The sequence below is a fragment of the Carlito syrichta genome, unplaced genomic scaffold, assembly GCF_000164805.1.
Source record: "Carlito syrichta isolate Samal-C Ts95f unplaced genomic scaffold, Tarsius_syrichta-2.0.1 Scaffold301761, whole genome shotgun sequence".
Classification (NCBI taxonomy): Eukaryota; Metazoa; Chordata; class Mammalia; order Primates; family Tarsiidae; genus Carlito; species Carlito syrichta.
The window spans coordinates 635,028-659,774 of NW_007245857.1; the positions used below are offsets into that span (position 1 = coordinate 635,028).

General features: G+C 40.8%; 1 protein-coding gene across 1 annotated transcript in view; it reads right to left on the minus strand.

Moving 5' to 3' along the window:
• Nucleotides 1-1,678: 1,678 nt before the first annotated feature.
• The window catches only part of NUP50 (nucleoporin 50), a 23,207-nt gene continuing 138 nt past the window's right edge, over nucleotides 1,679-24,747 (minus strand). Inside the window, exons 2-8 of the mRNA XM_008055176.1 lie at nucleotides 20,189-20,267; nucleotides 17,240-17,323; nucleotides 9,369-9,552; nucleotides 7,144-7,803; nucleotides 5,125-5,206; nucleotides 3,172-3,290; nucleotides 1,679-2,050 (exon numbers count right to left, since the gene is read on the minus strand). Coding sequence (XP_008053367.1) covers nucleotides 1,848-2,050; nucleotides 3,172-3,290; nucleotides 5,125-5,206; nucleotides 7,144-7,803; nucleotides 9,369-9,552; nucleotides 17,240-17,323; nucleotides 20,189-20,257 — 1,401 coding nt within the window. The 5' untranslated portion in view covers nucleotides 20,258-20,267 and the 3' untranslated portion in view covers nucleotides 1,679-1,847. The remainder of the gene's footprint in view (nucleotides 2,051-3,171; nucleotides 3,291-5,124; nucleotides 5,207-7,143; nucleotides 7,804-9,368; nucleotides 9,553-17,239; nucleotides 17,324-20,188; nucleotides 20,268-24,747) is intronic.

Consider the following 24,747-nt stretch of genomic DNA (forward strand, 5'->3'; position numbering starts at 1 on the left):
ATTCCAGCTCGTACCACAGCCAGCACATGGCTAAGCTGTGACACACTGGAATTTGTTCCTGATTCCTCTCCATCTTTTGAAAAGTTGGATAAACCTAATGTCAACAGGGCAGGGCCAATATTACCTTAACAGTGCCAACCACATGCTTACTACAACTCATCTGTAACAAAAGCTCACAATCATTCTCAATTCTAAAAAGTGAATGTAAAAATAATTGCCACTTCCTCCCTAGGTCACATAACATAGCTAAGAGCATCCCGTAACAGCGCAAGCACGCCTCTCTCTGCATGCATTTATCCAAAGACACACTGGGCCAAATTCTTCCACTAAATAAAACAACAGAAAAGTAGGGCAAGACTCTCCTGATAACACTGGCCCAACTATCACAAGTACTTGAGTTAGCCATATTTGATCATAAAGCTGCCCCCTACCTTACACCTAAAAATTGTAGTTTTAAAAAAGCAACTCTACTAACCACGATTATTTTGACTACATTGAGTCAGAACATATTTTGCAATGAACAGAACGTAAAAGTGTGAGCCCTTGGGCAGTGACCCTGAGCCTTTACACAAGATCAGCTGGTACCAGTTTTAAATGATTAATGAACGAAAGTGGAAATGTCAACATTAAAATCTGCATCTAATTCGAGTGCCGAGTCTTCAAAGAATGCTAATTAGTTACCTGGCAGCTCTCGAGAAGTGACATGGATCCTCTTGTACACAACCATGGCTCTCTTCCACATGGACACAGTGAATCTTATTCTTAAAAGTAAATGCGTATTTTCAGATATCAAATGTATAATACACTGCTGTCAAAAGTTAAAGGCAACATTTACACACAATTTTCTCTTCCATTCCATGTTTCCTAGTGAATTCACTTGGCTCACGTGTAATCAAAGCTCCTATGCACTTAATAGTTTTTATATCCATAAGGTTCATCACGGTACAAAGGACTATGAGTTTATCTTCCTTTCCTAAGATGGCTTCACTGACTTAACTTTCTTAAGGGTTTACTTTCCATGGTCTAGAAACAATATGCTACCAAATTTGTGCTTTTAAAACCCATTCCTGGCAAGCCCCCATCTTAACTTTGTCTGTAGGGGGCAAAGAAGTAAGAGCACCTCATGAATAAAAACTACAAAACCAAAAAACTCCTCCACAAGCTGTTCATTTCCTTTTAAAACAAAAAAGCAGTTTCTGAATTACAGGAAAGCAGCCCACAGGGTTAAAGGCCAACGTCTGCAAACAACAGGTTAAGGATGTGAATGCTGAAGATGAACACTCAGTACTCACATTTCAGCCTAAAATAAAACTTTATCAAGCCAAGGACACACACCCCAGTCACAGCATGGCAGCAGGTGCATTTGGTAAGAGTGCGAGGCTCAGAAACCGGCCAAGCCCACGGGAGAGAAGAACCACGCAAGCAAGTTTCCTCCTGGATGCACCTGAACACCTGTTGGAAGCCTTGCTAGCGTGGAACAGACCCGAAAACCCACAGGTCAGATGAGCCTTTGGGAAAGCGATTCAATACCCTGATTTCAGTTCTTTAAGAAATCATTTGTGGTTAGTTGAATAGATAAATGAACATTTAAAAATCTTCCCAAAAATTTCAAATGTATAGTTCTTAAGAAGGGAGAATAGTTCTTACACATTAGATAGTTCTTAAGAAGGGAGAATAGTTTCTTGACACTTAACATTTAAAGGTTTTATTGGCCATATTAATCTTCCTCACAGAAGTTTTAAGTTATCTATAAGTTCTTAGAATGTCAAAGAAGAGAAACTGTCTAAGTTTAAGGGGCATGGGGTAAGCAGCAGCTTGGCAATAATTCCGCAGTCGCTGTCACGTGTTCAGGTGTCCTTTTTCTCTAGTAAAATTTTGTGCAACTCATCAGCATCCTCACTAGTTTTCACCCGAATTAACATGGTCGCTGGGACGGCAGCGTTCTTCTCATCAATTGGCGGGTTTGGAACACAGACAATAAGTACATTATTTTTCCCTGTTCGAGTACATGGCATATTAGATGGAATCAGAACGTTCAGCAATATGTTGCCTGCATTTAAACAAAGAAAAAAAAATACATCAACATGATATAAACTATAGCTCCACAAAAGGAGCCTGTAATATGCTAAATATTAACACTTACTAGATCTAAAACCGGGAACTATCAGTCATGTCACAAAATCAGGACTAGTTCCCAGCCAGACGTCGGCACTGTCTCCAACAGAGTACTGTAAGGCCTCTGAAGGAACCTGGCCTCACTGGAGGAGTGGCCTTCTGACCTTCCTGCACCTACACAGCCTCCTTCACAGAGACAATGGCCTCATTCAGAACTATCAGCCCTCTAAACATGGCACATTCTTGCACTAAAGGAAGAACACACCGGCACGACCTGGAGTCTTCACTGTGTCACATGAACAAAAGACAAACGGTCAGCAAAGAACACCTCTGACACAGAGGCCAGCATAGCTCACTTGGCAAGAGTGACATGACTGTAATATTATTACAAATTAGTCAAGCTCACGGGAAAGGAGTTTCTTTCTGCAACGTAGGCGCTGTGGTCTACCACCACAAACCACTTCATCTTAGACCTGCTCTTCCTCCTCCTCCTCCAGGCACTAGTTTCTTGCCAGTAACTATCTTAAGGGTACAACTGGGGATGGGACCTCGGAATTTTTTTTGAGCCAGGGTCTCACTCTGTCACGATGCAATGCATCCACCTCAGCCTCCTGAGTAGCTAGGACTAATTTTTGAAAAAATAATTTGTAGAGACGGGGTCTCACTAGGTTGCTCAGACTGGTCTTGAACTCCTGGGCTTAAGCAATCCTCCCACCTTAACCTACTATAGTGCCAGGATTATGGGCGTGAGTGAGCCACTGCATCTGGGCTAAACCATCCAATTATCTCTAGCTTCTTAGTTATGTTTCTAACACAAAATTAAAAACCATTTTGTTTACAGCTTTGAACACATCTACGTTTTCTTATACGCTTTTATCCTGGTACTCAAAACTAAATCTATAATCAGTAAATACAGGCTAATACATGATTGAATGATCTCTGTTAAAAAACATTAATAAATGTGAAAATCTCAATGACTGAAATCAGCAAGGTAAAAAGCTTTTATATTACTACTTGATTATGATTATTTTGTGCCATCTGAAAAAAAGTACCCACCTAAATTGGTGTCCGCCCGCACCAAAAGCTGTGTCTTCTGATTTGCTGTAGGTTTTAAATGCAGAGTACCTATGCCTTTCTCTTTAAATTCATTGTCTTTCTTGTAAAATAGTTTACACCTATGGAGAAAAATAATATATATCATCAGACATTCAACGACAAATCAAGTAATACAGTTTTTCTAATAACCACTGTTCACATCTGTGTTGAAAATCTGTATTAAATGAGAGCACAGAAAGCTTCAGGACAAATCTTGTATTAATCCAAATTGATTGGGTTTGGACAAAAAAACAGAAGATAATCTGCTTAGCAATTGTAGAAACCCTCCTCGTTTTTTTCAAGTTAAACAATGTTTTTTCAAGTTAAATAGTGGGCCCCATGAAACTTTTTAAAAAACACTTTCTGACAGTCTTTTCTCTGTCAGTCAAAATCATGGCTGAACGCCCTTCCTGCCCTGCTTTGCCCTTGTAGCCCTGAACTCAAGAGAGCTGAACTGGCCCTTTAATGAAAGAATCAAACCTAAGTCAAACACTCCGGCCCGCATCTCCTCCATCTCTTTTTTTTGGGGGGTGGGGAGGGGAGAAATGTCTATTTCTTATTTTATTTTATTTTAGAGTCGGAGTCTCACTCTGTCGCCCAGGCTGGAGTGCACTGGCACACTCAGTCACTGCAGCCTCAACCTGCTGGGTTCAGATGATCTCTCCACTTCAGCTTTCCAAGAAGCTAGAACTACAGGCATGCACCACCATGCCTAGGTAATTTTTTTATTAGCAGTTTTTTAAAACAAATTGCCACATCCTATGGGATTTCCAGATGTGACCCTGACTTTAAGATTTATTTCTAATTAGAATAAGTCACACGAGCAGATACTTCTGTTTATTGAGTCCAGGTCTATTCTGTCACCCAGGCTGGAGTGCAGTCGGACGATTAATAGCTCACCTCACCCTCCCAAGTATCTAGGACTACAGGCATGTGCCACCATGCCCAGTTAATTTTTTTTTTTTTGGTAGAGACAAGGTCTCACTATATTGCCTAGGCTGGTCTTGAACTTCTGGGCTCAAACAATCCTCTCGCCTTGGCCTCCCAAAATGCTAGGATTACAGGTGTGAGCCACTACCCCTGGCATGTGCAGATGTTGACTCATTATTCTGAAATTTTTGTGTCAGACACCTTGAAAGTTTCTAAAATGACTCATATTTTTTTTTCAGTAAATAGCTTTGCAAAAAAGTAATCTCATTTAACTGAGAGAAAGATGAGACAATTTAACACTTCCTTTTAGCTTTCTTCTGAAAAAAGCAGCTCTCATTTAAAAACAAACACAAAACAAAAGCTCTCATCACTAGAGGAAAGACAGGTTTTATGTATCTTTTTTAAAGGAAGGGACAGTTATTGCGCATAATTTTTTGGTAGTGAGAAAACCCAGAAAGGCCAACCACGTCTCCAGGGAGGGATCAGAGATGTCTCCAGATTAAGAGAAGTAAAACCAAACCTGAAATCAGTGACTAAGTAATTTTTTTGTGGAAGGAGGAGGAGGGGAAGAAAAGGAAAGAAAGAGAAGCATGAGACGAGATGAGTTGGGAAGACCATAGCAAAGCCCATATCTAAGGCACTCTAAAAGAGCTAAAAAATCACAGAAAAGAGTAAGATACACCCACAGCAAGACATTTCTTCTAAGTACAAACACTGCAAACAAATACAGTGAACATGGGGTAGGAATTCATAGAGTAATAGTTCTCTTTGAGTTTTTTTTTAGTCTCTTGGGTCTCTCAATTTCTAGGATTGGTTTTTAAATAAACAAGCCAAAAACTCTTCCCTGTTCCACTTCAGAGCAGACACAGCTTGACCCCAGGACTAGATGCTCAGGAAAGTTCTGTGAGGACAAGTTAACCCTACCTTCCCCAGTTCAGAAGCACCCTAGCATTCACCAAGTGGATTCTGGCAATTCTGACTTACTTCTTGGAGTAAAAAGCATCTTCTTCTTTTACTTCAGTAACTACTACTTTGGGTGGCTCATCATTCTCTTCTTCATCTCCACCTTTTATAAAAACGACACTAATTCATTAAGATTCAAACCAAGAGCTCGAGAAAGCGACAGATGTTTGTTAACTCCCTCCCTAAATCTCAACCTGAACATCCCATGTAAGCAGATGCAGAGACTGCAAATGCACACCTGATTGTTTTTTGGCGGGGGAGGGGGCTAGGGTGCCTGCTGGATTTTATTTTGTGAAAAATAAGAATCATTTTTAATGGGAATATTCATCTCAATTCTAAAATAACTTCTAGTTTACAGAAAGCTTTAGAATGAAAACAATGTCCACGCTTATGACATTTACCAAAAAATAATTAGTCAACATTCAGCTATTTATATTCCGATTATCCACTTAAGGCTCAGATGGGCTTTTATAATCTTCACCCCTAAATGTTCCTGTGACCATATCTACATCATTTCAAGATATAACTAATATCAGCAATGGCTGAAGATAGGAAGATTTTATATATATATATATATATTTATTTATTTATTTATAGGGCAATCAGAGAAATCATTCCAAAGCCATGTAAGCTATTTAAGCTTTGTCTGAATGGCCACATGGCTCACTGCTTTGGTACCACAGGTATCACTACTGATTGAGCCTTTCACAGGACCCAAGCTCAGGAGACCTAAGACACTATTTACACACATATATAAAGGATCCTCTTACAGAAGATACACTCCCTTACAGAGAAAGGCAGTTGCATAAACTCATGTCATGTAACTCACTAAAAAGCAATGAAAAACAATTGTGGGGCTTAAACAATTAGGTGACAAGATTTAAACTGTAAGATGGTCCTGCATAAGGCCAGAGTGCCCTAGAATCTCCTTAGGTTTTTTTTAAAAAAGAAGGTTCCCAGGACTCTCCAGGGTGGGAGTTAGGTTCTCCAGGGTTGGCCCCAACAATTGTTATTTTTAACAAGCTCCCAAGTCTTTCTGATGCATAAAATATGATCACCACAATAGTTGCTTCCAGAGGTGAATCCTGCATCCACTGAGACTCAAATCAAATTCAACATCACTGTGTTGCTGTGACTGCCCTAGGATCAGAAAAGACTCTCTCCATTTGTCTTCAGGGAGCAGAGAAAAAATTAAAGGAGAAACCCTTATCCTCCTCCTTTCCCTCGAGAGCCCTTGCCTGAGGATATACTTAAAAGGTAGGGCAATACTGAACAACAATGGAAGTCTAGCTCTAGGTATAATATATTTCGGTAGCCAAGTGGCAAAGGCAGCGTTCTTTCCAGGGGTTAATATGTTAACATCTTGAGAAGTGCACTTTGACCTGTTTGCAACTAACTATATTCACAGACATCATTTGTTCATCACAACTATCATGTGATAACAAGACATTATGACATCACCAAACTTTTCAGAGAGCTAATAACAGAGAGAGCTCAGGAGGCTGGGACTAAGGCCCAGACATGCTTGTTCTGGGCTACTAATAACACATACAGCAGACATGTCATTTAGACACCATTGTTGGAAAGGTGGCATATCCAGATCTACAGGGAAAACAGTCAATTTGTTCTCTACACCTATGAAAAGTCTTTTTACTGTATAGTCAAGTACTGCTTTGTCATGTGACTTTAATTATAGTCAAATCTCCTAAATACAAACCAATTCAGGGGATATTCATAAGCTTTTTCCAAAACACAATTTTCAAAAAATGTTCTTAATTCACTTTTTTAAATATGCAATGCCATGTGTGTTTGACACTTTTTAAAGTATCAGGTGTTTTCATATTCTTGATTTTAATATTCTTAATCCATTTTATAAGTAAGGAAACTAAGACTCAGAGAAGCTAATAAACTGTGTCCAGGTAGCACACTTTGAGGGAATGATGTCACAATGTGAATCCAGATCCACTCCAAATCAAAAGTCTGTTTTTCCCAGTAAACACAAAGCTTACACAAATCTAAAATGATAAATTTGATATTTACCTTTGTATTCATTACTTCCACCTTCTGCTTGGCTCTCCAATGGTTTAGTGGAAAATGGCGAAGAAACTGGTTTACTCTGGGTAGTAGTATCTTTGCCAAATACATTGGAGTTTCCAGGGGAAAATGAAAATCCAGTCAGGGGGCCAGAGCCCAATGAGCCCAAAACAGAGCTATCTATTTTCTTGCCAAAATTAAATGAGGCACTTGTTGCTCCCAGTGACGAGTCCACTGTCTTTTCAGATGCAACCTCCATCTTCTTTTCAGCTGTGTCTTCAGTTTTGTTGCCATGAAACAAAAATGTTGAGTCTTGCTGTAATTTTGTTGAACTAAATAGGGAAGGAGACTGAGTTTCAACCAACATTTTGTTAGATTCATTTTCAGAATTACTCTTTCCATGTTGCTGTTCAATAGTCACTAAATATTTCTCATAGTCTTTAAAGATGGGTGTCAGGTCACAGAGTGGGTTTGTATTGACGTGCTTCACTATCCAGTCGCGAACAGAACAGTTCAAGCCAGCCAACTGCTTGTGATAGGCATTCCCGACACAGGCTTTACTAGAAGCAAGGCCAGAGGAGGAGGGCTGCTGACTGTCGCCGTTAGTTTTAGGATTTGAAATCTTTTTATCAGCCAAGGCAGTAGGGCCGTTTGCAGCAATAGAACCTATAGGAAATTGAAGATTAAAGAACTTTTTTAGGTGATGTGATTAAATCATCTAGATTTTTACACCACCCTGTCTTCATATTGTCTGCTTTTACTGTATCCTATTATGGAGACATCTCAAGAAGTATGTGTTCAAGAAGTAATATTTATGAACTGGTTATCAGTAAAATTGGTTATCATAAAGATTAAATCAAACTTTATACAAGAACGGTACCCATCATACGCTTGCCACTACACATTTTTTTCTGAGTTGGAGTCTCACTCTGTCACCCAGACTGGAGTGCAATGGCAGCTCCCGGCTACCGCAGACTCGACCTGCTGGGCTCCAGCGATCCTTCCACCTCAGCCTTCCAAGTAGCTGGAACTACAGGCACGCGCTACCACGCCCAGCTAATTTTTGATTTATTGTAGAGATGAGGTCTCGGCAAGTTGCCCAGGCGGATCTCGAACCTGGGGGCTCAGGCAATTCACTTACCTCAGCCTCCCAAAGCGCGGGATTACAGGCTGAGCCATGCCACTACACCTTTTAAGATGAGTCTTTTCCTTCAAAACGATGCCCTTGCCAAACAGAACTGTCAAAATATTAAGTCAGCATAAAATGTAGTCCCCAAGATCACTGCGATGAATAGTTATCAAGGTATGGTTGGCCCTTTGTACCTGCAGGTTCCATATCTGTGGATTCAACCAACTGTAGATCTAAAATACAGTATTCATGGAATATGTAACCAAGGAACATGAATGCTGACTTTTCCCGTCCAAGGGTTCTGGTGGGCAGACTGTGGGACTTGAACATCCAAGAGGGTCTGGGACCCAATCAACCATGGACACCAAGGGATGACTGTAGCTAAAGCCCTAACATAAAGTGCTTATTTTACAACACACTAAACATTCTGCCTAATTAAAATAAAACAGTATACACTTTTGGAATAACTAGCTAAATACAATCCAACCAGTCAGGATCACTTCCAAGATTTTAATCCCATTCTCTGTCACAAATTCCAAGAGGCTTTTTTGTTTTGTTTTGTTTTTTAACTAATTCCTTCAAAATAGGATCAGGCAATCAACACATCCTGTGCCGAAACAAACCTAGCCTGGGAGGGCCCTGGGACAATGTCATTTGAGTTTCCAGGAGCCATTTTGGTGTGAGGCACCCAGAAAGCTCTTGGTAAACATACAATGAATGAATGGACAAGAAGGCAAGCATTCACAGAGGATCTAAGTGCTTCCTTTTCTCCTTTGGCTCCCCTTAGGTCAATCCTGAGGGTCATTCTCCTTTTACAGTTGAAGATTCTAAGGCTTAAGAGTTCAGGAACTTTACCAAGGTCACACAACTGGTAACTGGCAGAGCTGAGAACAAAACCTAGGTCTGTTTTGGCATACAAGCCTGTGCTCTACCTACTTATTCTGTAAAACAGCCAACATCTCCCCTAAGTCCCATCCTTTCATTATTAGTATCCTGTATTTGCTCAGTCTCAGGACTGAGAGTACAAGAAAAACATCCTTGCAAAGTTATTTTCCAGATTATACTTACACAGATGTAGACTGGGGGAGGGGAACCTACTTACCAAAGGCTGCCTTGGGTTCTGTTGCTGCCCTTGCACTGGTGAAGGGAGAGACGCCAGGTATACTGTTTCCATTGGACAGTCCTTCCAGAGGCTTCCCTCCAGGGTTACTACCAAATCCAGAAAATCCTCCTCCAGAAGGTACAACCAGACCTTTAAAACCTTTAAAGGCTCCTCCACTATCAGACTGAAATATGAAGAAAACACATTAGGTAAGTATACTTCTTATTACCAAATAAAGTAAGTGAGTGACAATCTCATCTTGGCTAAACAGCACCTAGACTGGACATGCAGTCAGCAAGCATTATAAGGAAAATGGGTGGCACAAGCAAAAACAGGAAATGAGATGAAGAGGTTTCAGACATAAGAACAGCTTTGTAATTCGAAGCTACCTCCCTGAAATAGCCAGGATCATCGTAATTATAGTAAAATATATATTTTAAAAATGTATTCTATGTACTTAGGGCAGAAAAGGTAACAAAGACTAATGCAATAAATGCATGTACCCACCACCCAGTCTCAGAATCACTGAAAACAGGCTCGATACGACTAAACCCCAAGTGAAAGATTTTTCATGTACTATTCAAAGACCACTTGCCTAAGAAGTTGCAGAAACATCAAGCTAGGTTAACTAAAAATATTGTACCCATTTACCTAATTTCCTAAGAACTTCTACAGCTTTCAACCTGCCTTCAGCCTATAAGAACCTAAGAAGATGACCAAGCCTTGAATCTACATGTTCTTTTAGTTGTACGATCCAGGACAACTTTCTACTCCCAATTTTTCTCACCGCTCTCTTAACCTCAAGTTCTATTTAGCAAGGTCTTTCTAGGAGGCTTTTCCCCTTTGTGCTACCTCATTAACATCCTCAACCGAAGCAGATCTGAAAATGTTTGGTATGACTTTTGAAACTCTAAAACTGTTCTCTGCCCCAGGAATTTTTAGAGAAAAGTTCCTCAGTTTATAGTGCTTTACTAAACTCACTACTGTTTTTGATGACCTCTTTTTTTGTTCAGAGTAGTAAAACCTCATCTATAAAATTAATATAGAGCAACGAGGTGAACGCTGCAGAAGAGATGAGCCCTTAAAAATTATAGCAATGGTTAGAAATGAACAAATCGATCGTTCCTAAGTTTGCTCTCTTCCGTACAGTTACTTCAACAGAAAGCAACCAGTTATCTTCATGCCCTGATCCCAGGAAGTAAGGAAGCTGCCAGGGAGGTTGATAAGCATACTTTCCCTTCAGCAACGAGCCCAAGCCACACAGATTTCCTTGATGGCGTCCAGAAGTTTGACCGGTCAAAGGGTGTGAGCAGCTTTAATCTCCAGGGATCCCAGCTCCTGCATCCCTTCCTGCTAAGCTATGTCTATAATGGCTTATTGTTCAGGGTCAGCAGAGAGCGGATGGATCTACAGATCATTGGAAAAGCTAAGAGCGATGTTGGAGGTATTTTTCAGGTTTGTACTTTGCCAGATCAACAAGCCCACCTGGACCCGGGACATATTCCAAGGAGTTAACCCTACGGCCTCCCAGAAATTGGCTCTGCATGCCAAAACGTTTCAGTGACATCATCCCCAGCGAATTGGCAGCGCTTGTTCCCTAGCCCCCTGCCCACTAAATTATCCTTAGAAACCTTAGCCTAAAATTCTCAAGGAGGCAGATTTGAGGAACATCCCCTGTTCCCTTCACTCAGCTGTTTTGTGATCATTAAATTCTTTATTGTGATGTTGCTGTCTCAATCAATACATTGGCTAATTTCTCTGCAGCAGGCATAAGACCCTGGTCAGGCTGTGACAGTACTGGTAACCCCACAGGGAGTAATTTGCTTCACAGACTAAACATCTAAGACAGAATTCATAAATCTTAAGTTTCCATGAATTACAGTATAATCACAACCTCACCAAAAAAAAAAAAAAAAAAATCAAACTAGAACCTTTTCATTTTCTAAATGAGCCAGTTAACATAAATATTACTTTCCCAAACCACAAGTTTCAATCACATCTACAAATTTCAGATATTTATTTATCACTGATACATTATAGCAATAAAATGAGGCAAAGAATGCAAAATCTTAACCTGTATGAATTTAAATGCACATAATAAATATAGCTTAGATGCTGGTGCTCTAAATTTGATCTTTCATCATTTACAATCCAAAATACAGGCCAGGTGTGGTGGCCTATGATCTGGACCCACTGCTTTGGGAGGCCAAGGCAGGAGGATTACCTGAGGCCAGGAGTTCAAAACCAACCTAGGCAACCCCATCTCTACAAAAAAATGTTTAAAAATTAACCAGGCATGGTGGCATGCACCTGCAATCCTGATTACTTGGAAGGCTGAGGTAGGAGGATCACTTGGGTCCAGGAATTCAAGGCTACAGTGAACTATGGTTATACCACTGCATTGCACGACACTGCCTGGGCAACACAGCAATAGGTAAGCTGTTATTTTAAAACAATGATTCATAAACAATCTATAAAGCTGCAAGTAGTTCTTCAGGGCCTTTTATTTTGCACTGTATTTAAAAGCCACACAGTTCTTATAGGTATTTTAGAAATTACTGATAGTAAATGGCTCTAGAATCATCACAAAATTCAAGAACTACTAGTTAAACAAAAAAAGACATTCAGAAAAATGAGAGTAATAGTTGAACGAGAAGGTATCCTTTAGGCTCCATGGGCACTGACACGTCCTGCAATGTTCCTCATTGGTTTTATTTTTCTCCATGGCACTCATGGAGAAAAATGAAAACTATATATTTGTTTCTCTTCCATTATCAAGAAGTAAATGCCACTGGACATGGTGGCTTTGCTTGAAATCTAAGCGCTTTGAGATGCTGAAGTGGGAGGATTGTGTGCACCCAGGAGTTCGAGACTAGGCTGGGCAACATAGTAAGACCCCATCCCTACAAAAAACAAAAAATAAAAAATTAGTCAGGTGTGGTGGCACGTGCCTATAGACCCAGCTACTCAGGAAGCCAAGTCAAGAGAATCCTTTGACCCAAGAGTCTGAAGCTGAGGTGAGCTATGATCGTCCTGCCGTACTCCAGCAGCCTGGGCAACACAGTGAGACTTCCGACTACTCCCCGCCGCCCCGAAAAAAGTTCCACAATGCAAGAGTATTTTCGTCTATTTTACTCACCAATGTATACCCAGTGCCTAGCAGATCTGCTGAAGAATTAAACAAACGAATTATTAGGGAAAAGTCACATTTCTGCATTTAGGTAGATGATATGAAATTTAATCTTTCTAAAATACAAATTCGGATGAAAACTTGAGGCTAAAAATTACAACTAAAATTACATGTGAAATCCAATTATTATGTCTATTTAATTTCTTACTGTCAGCCTCCTCACATCCCTCTAGCTAAGTTTAGACTGTGGTCTTGCCGTTTCTACTTCTTGACTTTCATTTATTCAGAGCTGAATTATCCCTCCTCGAGATGGACTTCCCTTAGCTTCTCCTTCTGCTGAGCTGCTGCTTCTCACTCCTCACCTGAGCTCCCGCTGTCATGCCTCTTCCCATCTACCCCATGGCTGCAATTCCCCGTATGGCGAAAACTCCCCAAGCTGTACCACCCCTCAACCCTAATTCCTGTTCTATTCCTGTTTTTCTAGAGAACTCCACTTGAACGCACAAAGGACTAAATACAACATCTCCAAAACAAATAATTTCCTCTTAAAGTTGTCCCCTTTCCACATATATTGTCTCAGTGAAAGAGCTAGCAACCATCACCTAGCTCTACACCCACATCCGCCAACTAGTCACCAATCTTAAGGAAATACTAAAATTAGACCAGAAAAAATGGAAATACTAAAACTACTATACATCAAGAGCTATGGTACATCATGGGGACTATAATGAACAACAATGTGCTATATACATGACAATCACTAGAAGAGGAGATTAAGTGTTCTTACCACAAAAAATAAGTATGTAAAGTAATTCAGATTAACTAGCTCAATTTAGCCATTCCACAACGTATACATATTTCAAAATATCACGCTGTATACCACAAATATATAATTTTTATTTGTCAATTTAAAAATGAATAAACATCTTTTTTTTGTTGTTTTTTTTGAGTTGGAGTCTCACTCGGTCGCCCAGACTGGAGTGCAGTTGCCGCTCCCGGCCACCGCAGCCTCGCCTGCTGGGCTCCAGCAATCCTTCCGCCTCAGCCTTCTGAGTAGCCGGAATTACAGGCACGCACTACCACACCCGGCTGATTTTTTGATTTATTGTAGAGATGAGGTCTCGTCAAGTTGCCCAGGCGGGTCTCGAACCTGGGGGCTCAGGCAATTCACTCACCTCAGCCTCCCAAAGCGAGGGATTACAGGCTGAGCCACGGAGCCCGGCTTGAATAAACATCTTTAAGCAAAATATAAACAATTTAAAGAGAAGTCCTAATCTCTAGATGTGGGATTAAGAAATTCTGCACAGCGTCCTTTCCCTAAAAACAAATTTGCCCTCTACTCATCTTCTTTCTTAGTAGCACCCCTCCAGTTAACCTGAGGGCCACATGAAAGGGATTCTACAGCTCCAGCTCCAGGAAATAATGTTCCTCGGAAACATGCACTGGAGTGGAGCAGAGCAGGAATGTATGTTTACTACATTGGCCGTTACATTCTAGATATATACAAGTGACTACACGGAACCACTTGAAAATCCATTTGCTATATGATCATGTATCTCTACCTTGAATTAATAGTATAAAATTCTAGGCAGACTGTAAGTATATTTTATTTTTGCAATTTGAATTGATTTTCTCATTAACATATACCACCATTTATGAGATGCTCTGAGCAAATAATTTGCTATACAGTAACAACAGCTGTACATTTCTCACTAATTGCCTGCCTGCATCCTCACCTACCCACTCCCTTCCTTAAACATTTTCAAACTTAAAACAAAAATTATGATAAAAACTTTGGCAACGTCGTGAATATTTTTGTAATAACTTCTTTTCATTGTTTCTCAAAGCGTGAGCATTGATATATCTTTACTTTCCTTTTTATTTGACAAGAAAAGGAAAACGGATGTTGAGTATCTCTTAACAAAAAAGCCTGAGCCCAGAAATGTTTTGGATTTTGGAATGTTTGCACTATACTTACTGGTTCAGCATCCATAATCTGACAATGAGCATTTTACTTTTGAGTGTCATGTTGGTGCTGAAAAAACTTCAGATTCTGGAGCACTTTGGAATTTTGGATTGAGGGTACTCAACCTACATAGTAATATAGTTCATTCTTGATTTTAAAAAATTGGCTGCTTCTTTGAGAAAACACCAAATGGCAGGTGACGCTGGTGCAGTAGGAGGGCTGGAAGGCCCTGGAATGAAAGCTGTGGCAGCAGCCTCAGGGGCCAGGGTCATGACCACAGAGTTCACAGAGGAAAGGACAAGGAGCGATATCCGTCATCAAGTTGGGTTGCCTGGTCAAGGACATGAAAATCAAGTCCTTGGGGGAGATCTGACTCTTCCCACCCATCAAGGAGTCTAGGATCATTGATTTCTTCCTGGGGGTATCTGCCAAGGGTGAGGCTTTGGAGATTATGCCAGTGCAAAAGGAGATCTGTGCTGGCCAGCGGACCATGTTCAAGGTGCTTGCTGCCATCGGGGACTACAAACAGTCACATTAGTCTGGGTGTTAAGTGCTCCAAGGAGGTAGCCACTGCCATCCAAAGGGCCACCATCCTAGTCAAGTTCTCCACTGTCCCTGTGTGGAGAGGCTACTGAGGGAACAATACTGGTAAATCCCACTCTATCCCTTGCAGGTGACAGGCTGTTGCTGTGCCTTACTTATCCCTGTCCTCAGGGGCACTGGCACTGTCTTGGCCCCGTGCCCAAAAAGATGCTGTTATTGATGACAGCTACACCTCAGCCAGGGCTGCACTGCCACCCCGAGCAACTTCACCAAGGCCACCTTTGATGCCATCTCTAAGACCTACAGGTATCTGACCCGACCTCTGGAAAGGGACTACATTCACCAAGTCTCACTATCAGGAATTCACCAACCATCTTGTCAAGATCCACACCAGTGTCTGTGTGGAAGACTCAGGCTCCAGCTATGGCAACAACATAGGTTTTTTGTTTTTTGGGGTTTTTTTGAGTTAGAGCCTCACTCTGTCATCCAGGCTGGAGTGCAGTGGCCATTGCAACCTCTACCTGCTAGGCTCAGGCGATCCTTCCACCTCAGCCTTCCAAGTAGCTGGAACTACAGGCATGCACTACCATGCCCAGATATTTTTTGATTTATTATAGAGATGAGGTCTCACCAAGTGTCCAGGCTGGTCTCGAACCCCTGAGCTTAGGCAATCCTCTTGCCTTGGCCTCCCAAAGTGCTGGGATTATAGGTTTGAGCCATTGCACCCGGACAATATGGGCTTTTTATACAAGAAAAACAAAGTGAATCAAGCCTGTTAAAAACAACAGCTGGGCTCGGTGGCTTAGCCTGTAATGCCGCGCTTTGGGAGGCCAAGGTGAATGGATTGCCTGAGCCCGCGGGTTCGAGACCCGCCTGGGCAACTTGGCAAGACCTCATCTCTACGATAAAAAATAAAAAAATTAGCCGGGCGTGGTAGTGCATGCCTGTAGTTCCAGCTACTTGGAAAGTTGAGCAGTAGGATCGCTGGAGCCCAGCAGGTTGAGGCTGCGGTGGCGGGGAGATGCCACTGCACTCCATTCTGGGCGACAGAGTGAGACTTCAACTTGAAAAAAAACAACAAAAACTGAACACTGCAGAATGAGTTAATGAGTAGGTTTATTTCAAAGCTGCCAGGATGTTCAAAGTGGCTTTTCCTGGCTGATGTCAGATGTTCAGGCCACCAAGACTACACTCAGAGGTCTAAATATATTTAAAGAGTGAGGACTATCTTGGGGAAAAGTTGTTAAATGTGAGTGACTGTGGGAATCTGACCACACGATTTCCACTTAAGAGACAAAACTCATCTTTTATCTTTCTGAGCACAAGAATGAAACATTTTAATATACTATACTATCGGATCGGGTGCAGTGGCTCAAGCCTCTAATCTCAGTACTTTGGGAGGCCAAAGCGAGAGGATTGCCTGAGCCCAGGGGTTTGAGAACAGCCTGGGCAACTTGGTGAGACCTCATCTCCACAATAAATCAAAACATTTGCCGGTTGTGGAAGTACGGGTTTGTAGTTTCAGCTACTTGGAAAGCTAAGATGGAAAGATCGCCTGAGCCCAGCAGTTCGAGGCTACAGTGACCATGAGCAGTGTGCCACTGCACTCCCGCCTGGGCAAGAGAGTGAGATTCCAACTCAAAAAACAAAACACCATACTATCATACCAGAAAGAAAACTGACATGTGAAATACATCTAGTACAATGAAAGGACTCCTCCTTCCCAGGCCTCAATCCCAGGGAACAGATAAGACCTTACAAATATACTTACATTTCCCTTTCTTATATATATCTTATGACACCACTTCTCTTACCTTTTGTATTGCTTTACTCGTTTTTCTTCTTCATATTGTCACTCAACTTGAATTTGTATTTATCTTATTTCCTCAACTGGATAAGCTCCCTTTATTAAGGTCCAGTCTTCATATTTATTATTTTTTCTATCTACAATAAACTACACCAAGCATTTTTTTATATTCTTTAAAAAAGATTTTTTTATAGAGAGGGGTCTTGCTATGTTGTCCAGTGTGGTCTTGCACCCCTGAACTCAGGCAATCCTCCTACCTTGGCCTCCCAAAGTGCTGGGACTACAGGTGTGAGCCACCACACCCAGCTGGAGTAAACATTTTTTAAAAAGATTTGTTGACATGATTGCTCCCAGCAGCAAGAATACTCTCTGCATCTCAGAAATCAGATTAGTATTTAATACAAAAGCTGTAAGAAAGCACTCACTTCAAATCCAACATTTCTACGTTTTGCTTTCTTTATGGCTCTATTCTTCAAGACTTCCTCACTGGCCACTGAGAATGTTCCCACCTGCAGAAGTGTACAAATTAAATGGCAGTAAGATAAGACAGGCCAAAAGGGAGATAAAATGCTGAACAAAAAAGCTAAAACAAACTTATCTGTATCCGTTGGTTTTAAAAGATTGTTAATAGCAGTAACACAAATTATGGAGAAGGCAGAGTAATAAATTTATGTCTATTATCTGTCTTGTGAATTCCAATCTTAGTTAGGCAAATCGTGAATCTTGCAGAATCTATTAATTCAGGTTTTAAATTCCAATCCAGAAAGACAAGTACAAGATCCAACACTTGCAAACTCATCCTAGAAAAAAATGCTACATACCTCGTTGCTGAATATCACTTGGTCACCTTTGATATATTCCCCTTGGGAAGCTATGCACAGAAGTCAGTGCCTTGTCCACCTGTCAAAGCAATTTTGGAACTCTTTTTCTGGAATGGCCATCAAAGCTGTCATCGTATTACCCTCGATGTCCTGAATGCCATCAGATGTCTTCCTTTCAATATTTCCTTATCTTTGGGTAAAGAAAAAAGTCATTGGGGGCCAGATGAGCTAAGTAGGGAGGGTGTTCCAATACAGTTATTTGTACAGTGCTGCCAACATAAGCACATGGTGGCAAATTCACAAACTTGTCAGACTTCAACAACTAACGACAACAGCTCTGATGACCATCCCAGAAAAAGTTCCAAAATTGTTTTGATGAGAGGACTAGGCGCTGGTGTTGGTGCATAATTTCCCAATGGGAGTACTTCGAAGGTGGTTGCAGTGATATTCAGCAATGAAGTATGTAGCACTTTTTCTAGGATGGTTCATGAACCTAATTGTCAGACCGTCAGACCTTGTATATGCACAAACCTTTGAAAAGATTAAGACCATCAAAACGTTGGTGAAAAATACTCATGACTAATTCTTCAAATATTTCAGATATACATATTCTAAGATATGCATAAAGTATACAGTAAATTTTCAGTTTTTTTAAGCAAAAGCGATTGTCTAAAAGTTGGAAAGTACCTGAAAGATCATAAATACCTGACAATAGAACTTATTCTGAAACCCAGATGACTGAATTGAGTCTTACTACTAGTTTTCAGAAATAAAATTTATATTTATTAACCAACCCTGGGGGGGTGGGATTGGCAGTTGAGGGAAACCGAAGAGGGGCATACCTCATCAACAAGGGTATCTGCATGATCAATGTTTGAACACCTAAAGCTGATATGCACCCACATCTTTATTAAAAAAAAAACCCATGATTTTTAAGATGAATCTTGCCCAACCTGCCCACTGTACAAAAGGCCACTGAGGGACCAAGGACTCTACGTGCTTTTCCACAGTACACTAAAAGGACAACATCCACAATCAGAACATTGCTGAAGCTCTTTGGCTTTACCATGACCTGTCTTTTATCTTGTAGGGCAAGAATAAACTATTCCTTGTACAAAATTTCTCACCTCTAAGTTATTTCAGGTCATGTTAAATTTAATGGGATCCCTATACCCAAAAAGAGCACCTTCTGGCCACACTTGCCCCAAGTTAAATGTAATTAATTAAATGAATCCTTTCATACTTATTTCATTAGAATATATCCAAATGGGAGTGCTTTCATTCCTGAATATTTAAATATTAAAGCAAACTGTGATATAGTAGTCTGCATCTTATTATAGTCCAGAATGTAACTTATGCTTAAGATCTTAAAAAAAACCAAAAAACCAAAACCAAAGAGTTAGTTAAAAAGCACCAAGTCAGTTAAGGTCCTGGCAAAACATTAACACACTTGAGATTCTGGTTTCTCCAACATATTAGAATATGTGTATTTGTAAAGAAAAAATATTATTACTAGAAAGATTCAGAAAGAAGATAGTAGTCTAAGAATAAGCTTGCAGGTTCCTAAACTGTCTCTCTCTCTCTCTATATATATATATATATTTTAACTTAGCACTATGCTATTAACTTGAAAGGCTAACTTGGTTACAGGTTTCCTTAGTGAACTGGCCGGGAAGTATCAAACTGCTGACAAAGCATTAGAAATGCAGTTGTGCCAGGCTCGGTGGTTTGGCCTATAATCCCGCGCTTTGGGAGGCTGAGGTGAGTGGATTGCCTGAGCCGGCGGGTTCGAGATCCGCCTGGGAGATCTGGTGAGACCTCATGTCTACAATGAATCAAAAATTAGCTGCGCATGGTAGCGCACGCCTGTAGTTCCAGCTACTTGGAAGGCTTGAAGCGGAAAGATTGCCGTAGCCCAGCAGGTTGAGGCTGCAGTGGCTGGGAGCGGTCACTGCAATCTAGTCTGGGTGACAGAGTCAGACTCCAACTCAAAAAAAAAAGAAATGCAGCTGTGTCCTATTCTTTATAAGGGAAAAATAAGATTTCCTAAGGGAAGACCATTTAAATTTTGCTGAGAAAGAAATTAGGCCAATCTAAATTCTATTGCATTAATGTAACTGCTAAAGTTTCTCAGATCTACTACAAGAACAGGAAAATAAAGCAGGCCTCCAAGAAGTATTAGAGTAAGGAAATATGGCATGCTGAAATGGTGATGGCATACCACTTTACATGTTTGTGCTAAGTTTGTGACTATATCACTTAATTCACCCTTTGGTTAAGACTAAAACCACTTGCTCAAAACCATGGGTTTAGAATTCTCCAAGTATATAAAATCCAGAAGAAAGGTGATTTGACAAAGGAGAATACTGATGGAACAGGTGCTGGTAGAAAAGCACATACAAATGTAAGTAATAAGTTTCTATGCTAAGTACAGGTCATAAGGAACCATAATATCTCTCATTCAGGATATTCTTGAAAAGTCTTCACAAGGAACCCCAAAATGAATTCAAATGCAGAAGAAGCAGGAAATCATTCTTAGGGAAAACTTTTTACCTCTTCCGCTTCGTCTTCTTGATCCCAATTCCTATCTGTCAACTCTTTCTCGGCAATTCTCTTGGCCATTTTTTCAAACCTAAGTGACAAAAAATAGAGGCAAAAAGTTTATTTTTCTAGACCAAAATATAACTTTCATAAAGAATGTTCACTCTGTCATAAAATGAGATAAAAATACTTCTGCTGCCAGTGGAAAATGCTTTAATGCAAACTTTACAAGTGTTTTTAGGCTCCTAGTGTTACATACAAAGGACTTTCCAAGGAGGCAGTGAAAGACTCCTAAGCAACACTGGAACTCTTTCTGAACACTAAACCAACTCCGTCTAGAAAACTTAAAATGAAATACCAATTGATTTCTTAAAATCTAGAATCTTAAGTACTATATATACTATGAAAAAGTCTTTAACCAATTTATTCTATGTAAATTACACTTACATAGTCTTGCCATAAACAAAACAATTTTAATATTTAAAAATTTCCTTAAAAATGATCTATTAAAGAAGTTTATCCTTCAGTAAGAATTGTAATAAGGCACTGAAAATACCTTCACGATGTGAGTACTTTTCTTTAGGCTAGTTGATAGAAATACAGCTTTCCCAAGATTGAACATTTGGTTGCCCCAAATTATATTTTGCTAAGCTATGACATCATTTAATGTGATTAACCCTTTGCACTAAGAGACATCTTTCAGACCACCTATCAGAAACTCGACCACTTTGTAATGAAATAGTGAAAAACAAATCACTTCATATTAAGTAGTATAGTGCTAAAACCAAATATTTTATTGTAAAGATATTTGGCTTATAATGGAATTTTGGACATTGAGGAATTTATGAAAAAGATCAAAATTTTATATATTTTTCTAACACGTAGTAATGTAAAACAGTCACTGACATGCATTGCAGGTTCACTGATACACGTTGTGCAACAGTAATGAGGTCTCGTTTTCTTCTTCCCACATTAACAATATGTCATTTATTGTCCATCCTGTTGTCTGAAGAAGTGGAAGGACTTACTTGTGATTCCTGAAAACCACTCCTCGGCTGACTGATCAAATCTCAGCATATATTCCATCTCTTTATTTGTTTTATCGTGCAATTTGAAGGGAAAACTTCAGAAAACATACATTTTCAAAAAATCTGAGCTGGCATATGTTTGTTCTGTATAATCTCAGCAATCTCTTTACGTAGCCACCAAGTGGTTTGCCTGATTTACGATGTGCCCTTAGGGAACATCTGAATGCAAAGGGTTAGTATAGATGTGCTAACATTCTGAGAACTTTTAACTCTTCAAAAATAAACCATCAGCCTAACTCCTCTAATTAAGGGAGTGGACAGGAGTTGGAGGACAGATAATATTATCTCTATAGTGGTTTTGAGCACCTATCCGAAGACAGTGCTTGTGTTCATACCCCAAAATTTGCCATTTGTTTTCTGATTCTAATATACCCTTTGCTATTAAACAACAAACTAGAACCAACTGAGACCTCTGAGTGTTAGGCTGGGTGGCTCCTCAGCCAGCTCACCTGAACAACAACAAAAAAAAACCCTCTCCATTTCCTGTTACTCAATTCAACCAGGCATCAATTAGTTTTGGGTACCTGCCAGGGCTTATTAAATCTGCCTGGACTCTATCTTGATAGTCCGCCCCATCTCATTTGCCTTCAACACCATAACCCACCAGAGTAAGCTTCCTAGAACTTTATGGTCTTTTTTCAGAGGGTCTCAATCTGTTGCTTAGGGCTCACTGCAGCTTCACCTCCTGGGTTCAGGCCATCCGTCCACCTCAGCATTCCAAGTATCTGGGACTATAGGTACCTGCCACCACACGCAGCTAATGTTCTGTAGAGATGAGGTCTCACTACCTAATTTGAGACCTACTAGCCTAAGCAGCTCTTGAACTCCTGGGCTCAAGCGATCCTCCCAACTTCCTTCCCAAAATGCTGGGATTACAGGCATGAGGCACCGTGCCCAACTTTTTTTTTTTTTTTTTTTTTTTTTGAGGTAGGGTCTCACTCTGTTGCCCAGGCTCCAGTGCAGTGACACAATCTTGGCTTACTGTAGCCTCAACCTCCTGGACTCAAGTAATCCTCTGCCTCAGCCTCACAAGGAGCTGAGATTATAGGCACATGTCACCACACTGCTAATTTTCTGTAAAGACAGGGCCCCGCTATGTTGCTCAAGTTGGTACTGAATCTGGCCTCAAGTAACCCTCCCACCTTGACCTCAAAAAGTGCTGGAATTATAAGTGTGAGCCACAGTGCCCTAGAACTTCATAGCTATTAACATACAAACTTATACATCACCTACTGCTCTTTAGAATTTAGAGAATAAAATTAAAATATTGGCATTCCAAAGTCCTGCACAATCTGATGCCCAAAAGAGCAATTATACAGGGGCTTTCAGCTTTTAATACATCCTAATAATTCTTAAATTTATTTTATAAGTATATACTTTTTCCTAGTTACCAGAATAAATGACTTTAAAGTCCAAGATTCTAAGATATAAAGTATGAGATTCAATAAATACACTTTCCATTGCCTGAGAATCCTCTTTTTAACACTTCCCCATACTAATCTTTGTCATGCAAACAAAAATAAATACAGGAATAGACATGATTCCTTACTGAGCCGTTCAGAGGCCAGGTCTGTGGATTCTTCTGGCCCTTTTCCTACTCATTAACTAACATCTCCACCAGAGGGTAGAAGAGGTGAGCAGTTGGAATGGTCATGTATACTATTTAAGACTAATGGTGAGTTAAAAGTGGTGGAGCTGAATGTGCAAAACTTGTAATAAGAGTAAAATTTTAACATCTAACTCACACAACTGAACAGATAAATAGCAAAATAACCCAAATTATTGTAGTTGCTCTCACTGTCTAACATATTCATCAAATCAGAATATAGTCAATGGCAGGGAGTTTTGCCTTGTTTACTGATGTACTCCAAATGCCTCAAACTTGCCCAGCTCATAGTAGGAGTTCTGCTTGTTGTGATCTGCAGTACTGCGTACAGTATTTGAAGAAAAAACAAAAACTACAAGATGCTAGCATCCCAGTTTTGCTATTCTCTAAGCTGTGAGACCTTGAGCAAGTTATTTAACTTTTGTGTCTCAGTTTCTTCATCTGTGAACAGGAAAGTTATGTAAATCAAATGTGATAAAGCTTGGCTCAGAACAGTGCCTTAATACACATTAAAGAAACAAGTTTTGGTAGAAGCAAAGGCTATAAACTACTATTTTCCCTCCAAAACTTAAATGATGTGGGGAAAAAAGAATAACTTGAATTAGAAGTCAGACTTTAAATACCAAATCCCTATATTTCAAAGCAAGGCACTTCCAACCATACATTTTCTTTTTTTTGGGGGGGGGGGTCGAGACCTCTGTAAAATACTTAGAACAAGGCCTGGCACCTTGAGAGTCTTATGTACTAGCTATTACTATGAATAATTATTTACTTTTTATTTGGAGTCGGGGGCTCACTCTGTAGCCCAGGCTGAACTGCAGTGGCACCATCAAGGGCTCACGACTTAGCTGGGTTCAAGCAATCGTCTCTCTTCAGCCTCCCGAGTAGCTGAGATTACAGATGCCACCACACCCGGCTAATTTTTAAAAAATTTTTATAGCCATGAGGTCTTGTTATGTTGCCCAGGCTGGGTCTGGAACTCCTGGGCTAAGCAATTCTCCCACCTCGGGCTCCCAAAGTGCTGGGGGATTTACAGGCGCGAGCCACTGCACCCGGATATTACCATGAATTTTTAAAACGTTTGCGCCTGTAGGTAAAAAGCCACCAAATTTTGACGTGACTCTTGGGTAGGAAGCAATGTGACAGGAAACTGAAAATCTAGGTAATTGGTTTGTGCCCGGTGTAGTGGCGTGGTCTCTGGCACCTGGTGCAGCCCTGCCCTTGGAGATGAACTTCAGCCACCACCCGTGCACTCTATGACAAAAACCCAGATGTGGCTGTCCTTGACAGTGAGGTCCCTGCTGGAAGGAGAGAACAAAGGGGCCCGACTACGGAGACGAAACGCCACGGCCAACCCACATCCAAACTGCTTATGAATGGAACCCAGTAAAGGGGTGATCGATGGCCCGGGAATGCAGTAAGAAAGTGAAGCCAAGCCAAAGAGCCAATGAGCCCGGGAGGAGAGAGAGGTGGGGACGGCCGAGGGGGGCAGGAAGCCGGGAAGACCACGCCGGGACGAGCCCCTGCCCGCTCCGGCCGCCTACCTCCGCCCGGGCCGCAGGGGCCCGGCGTCCAGGGGCGCCTTCCTGGAGTCAGACGCCGCATCCCCGAGAGGCCGGCCCCGCGCCGGGTTTCCAAACAGCCCCGGCCGCGTCGCCGCTGACATCCCGCCCCACCCTCTATCCGCGCGCCCCGCCCGCGCCACCATATGGTATGTCCGGGTCTCGGAAAATTCTTCCTCTATGAAGTACAGTGACATCATCTATTTAGCAGAATCATGTATGGAACTGAATGTTATTATCTTACGTGAAAAACGCCAGACACAGAAAGTCAAGTATTTGTATGTTCTCACTCATAAATTAGTGCTAAAATAATAT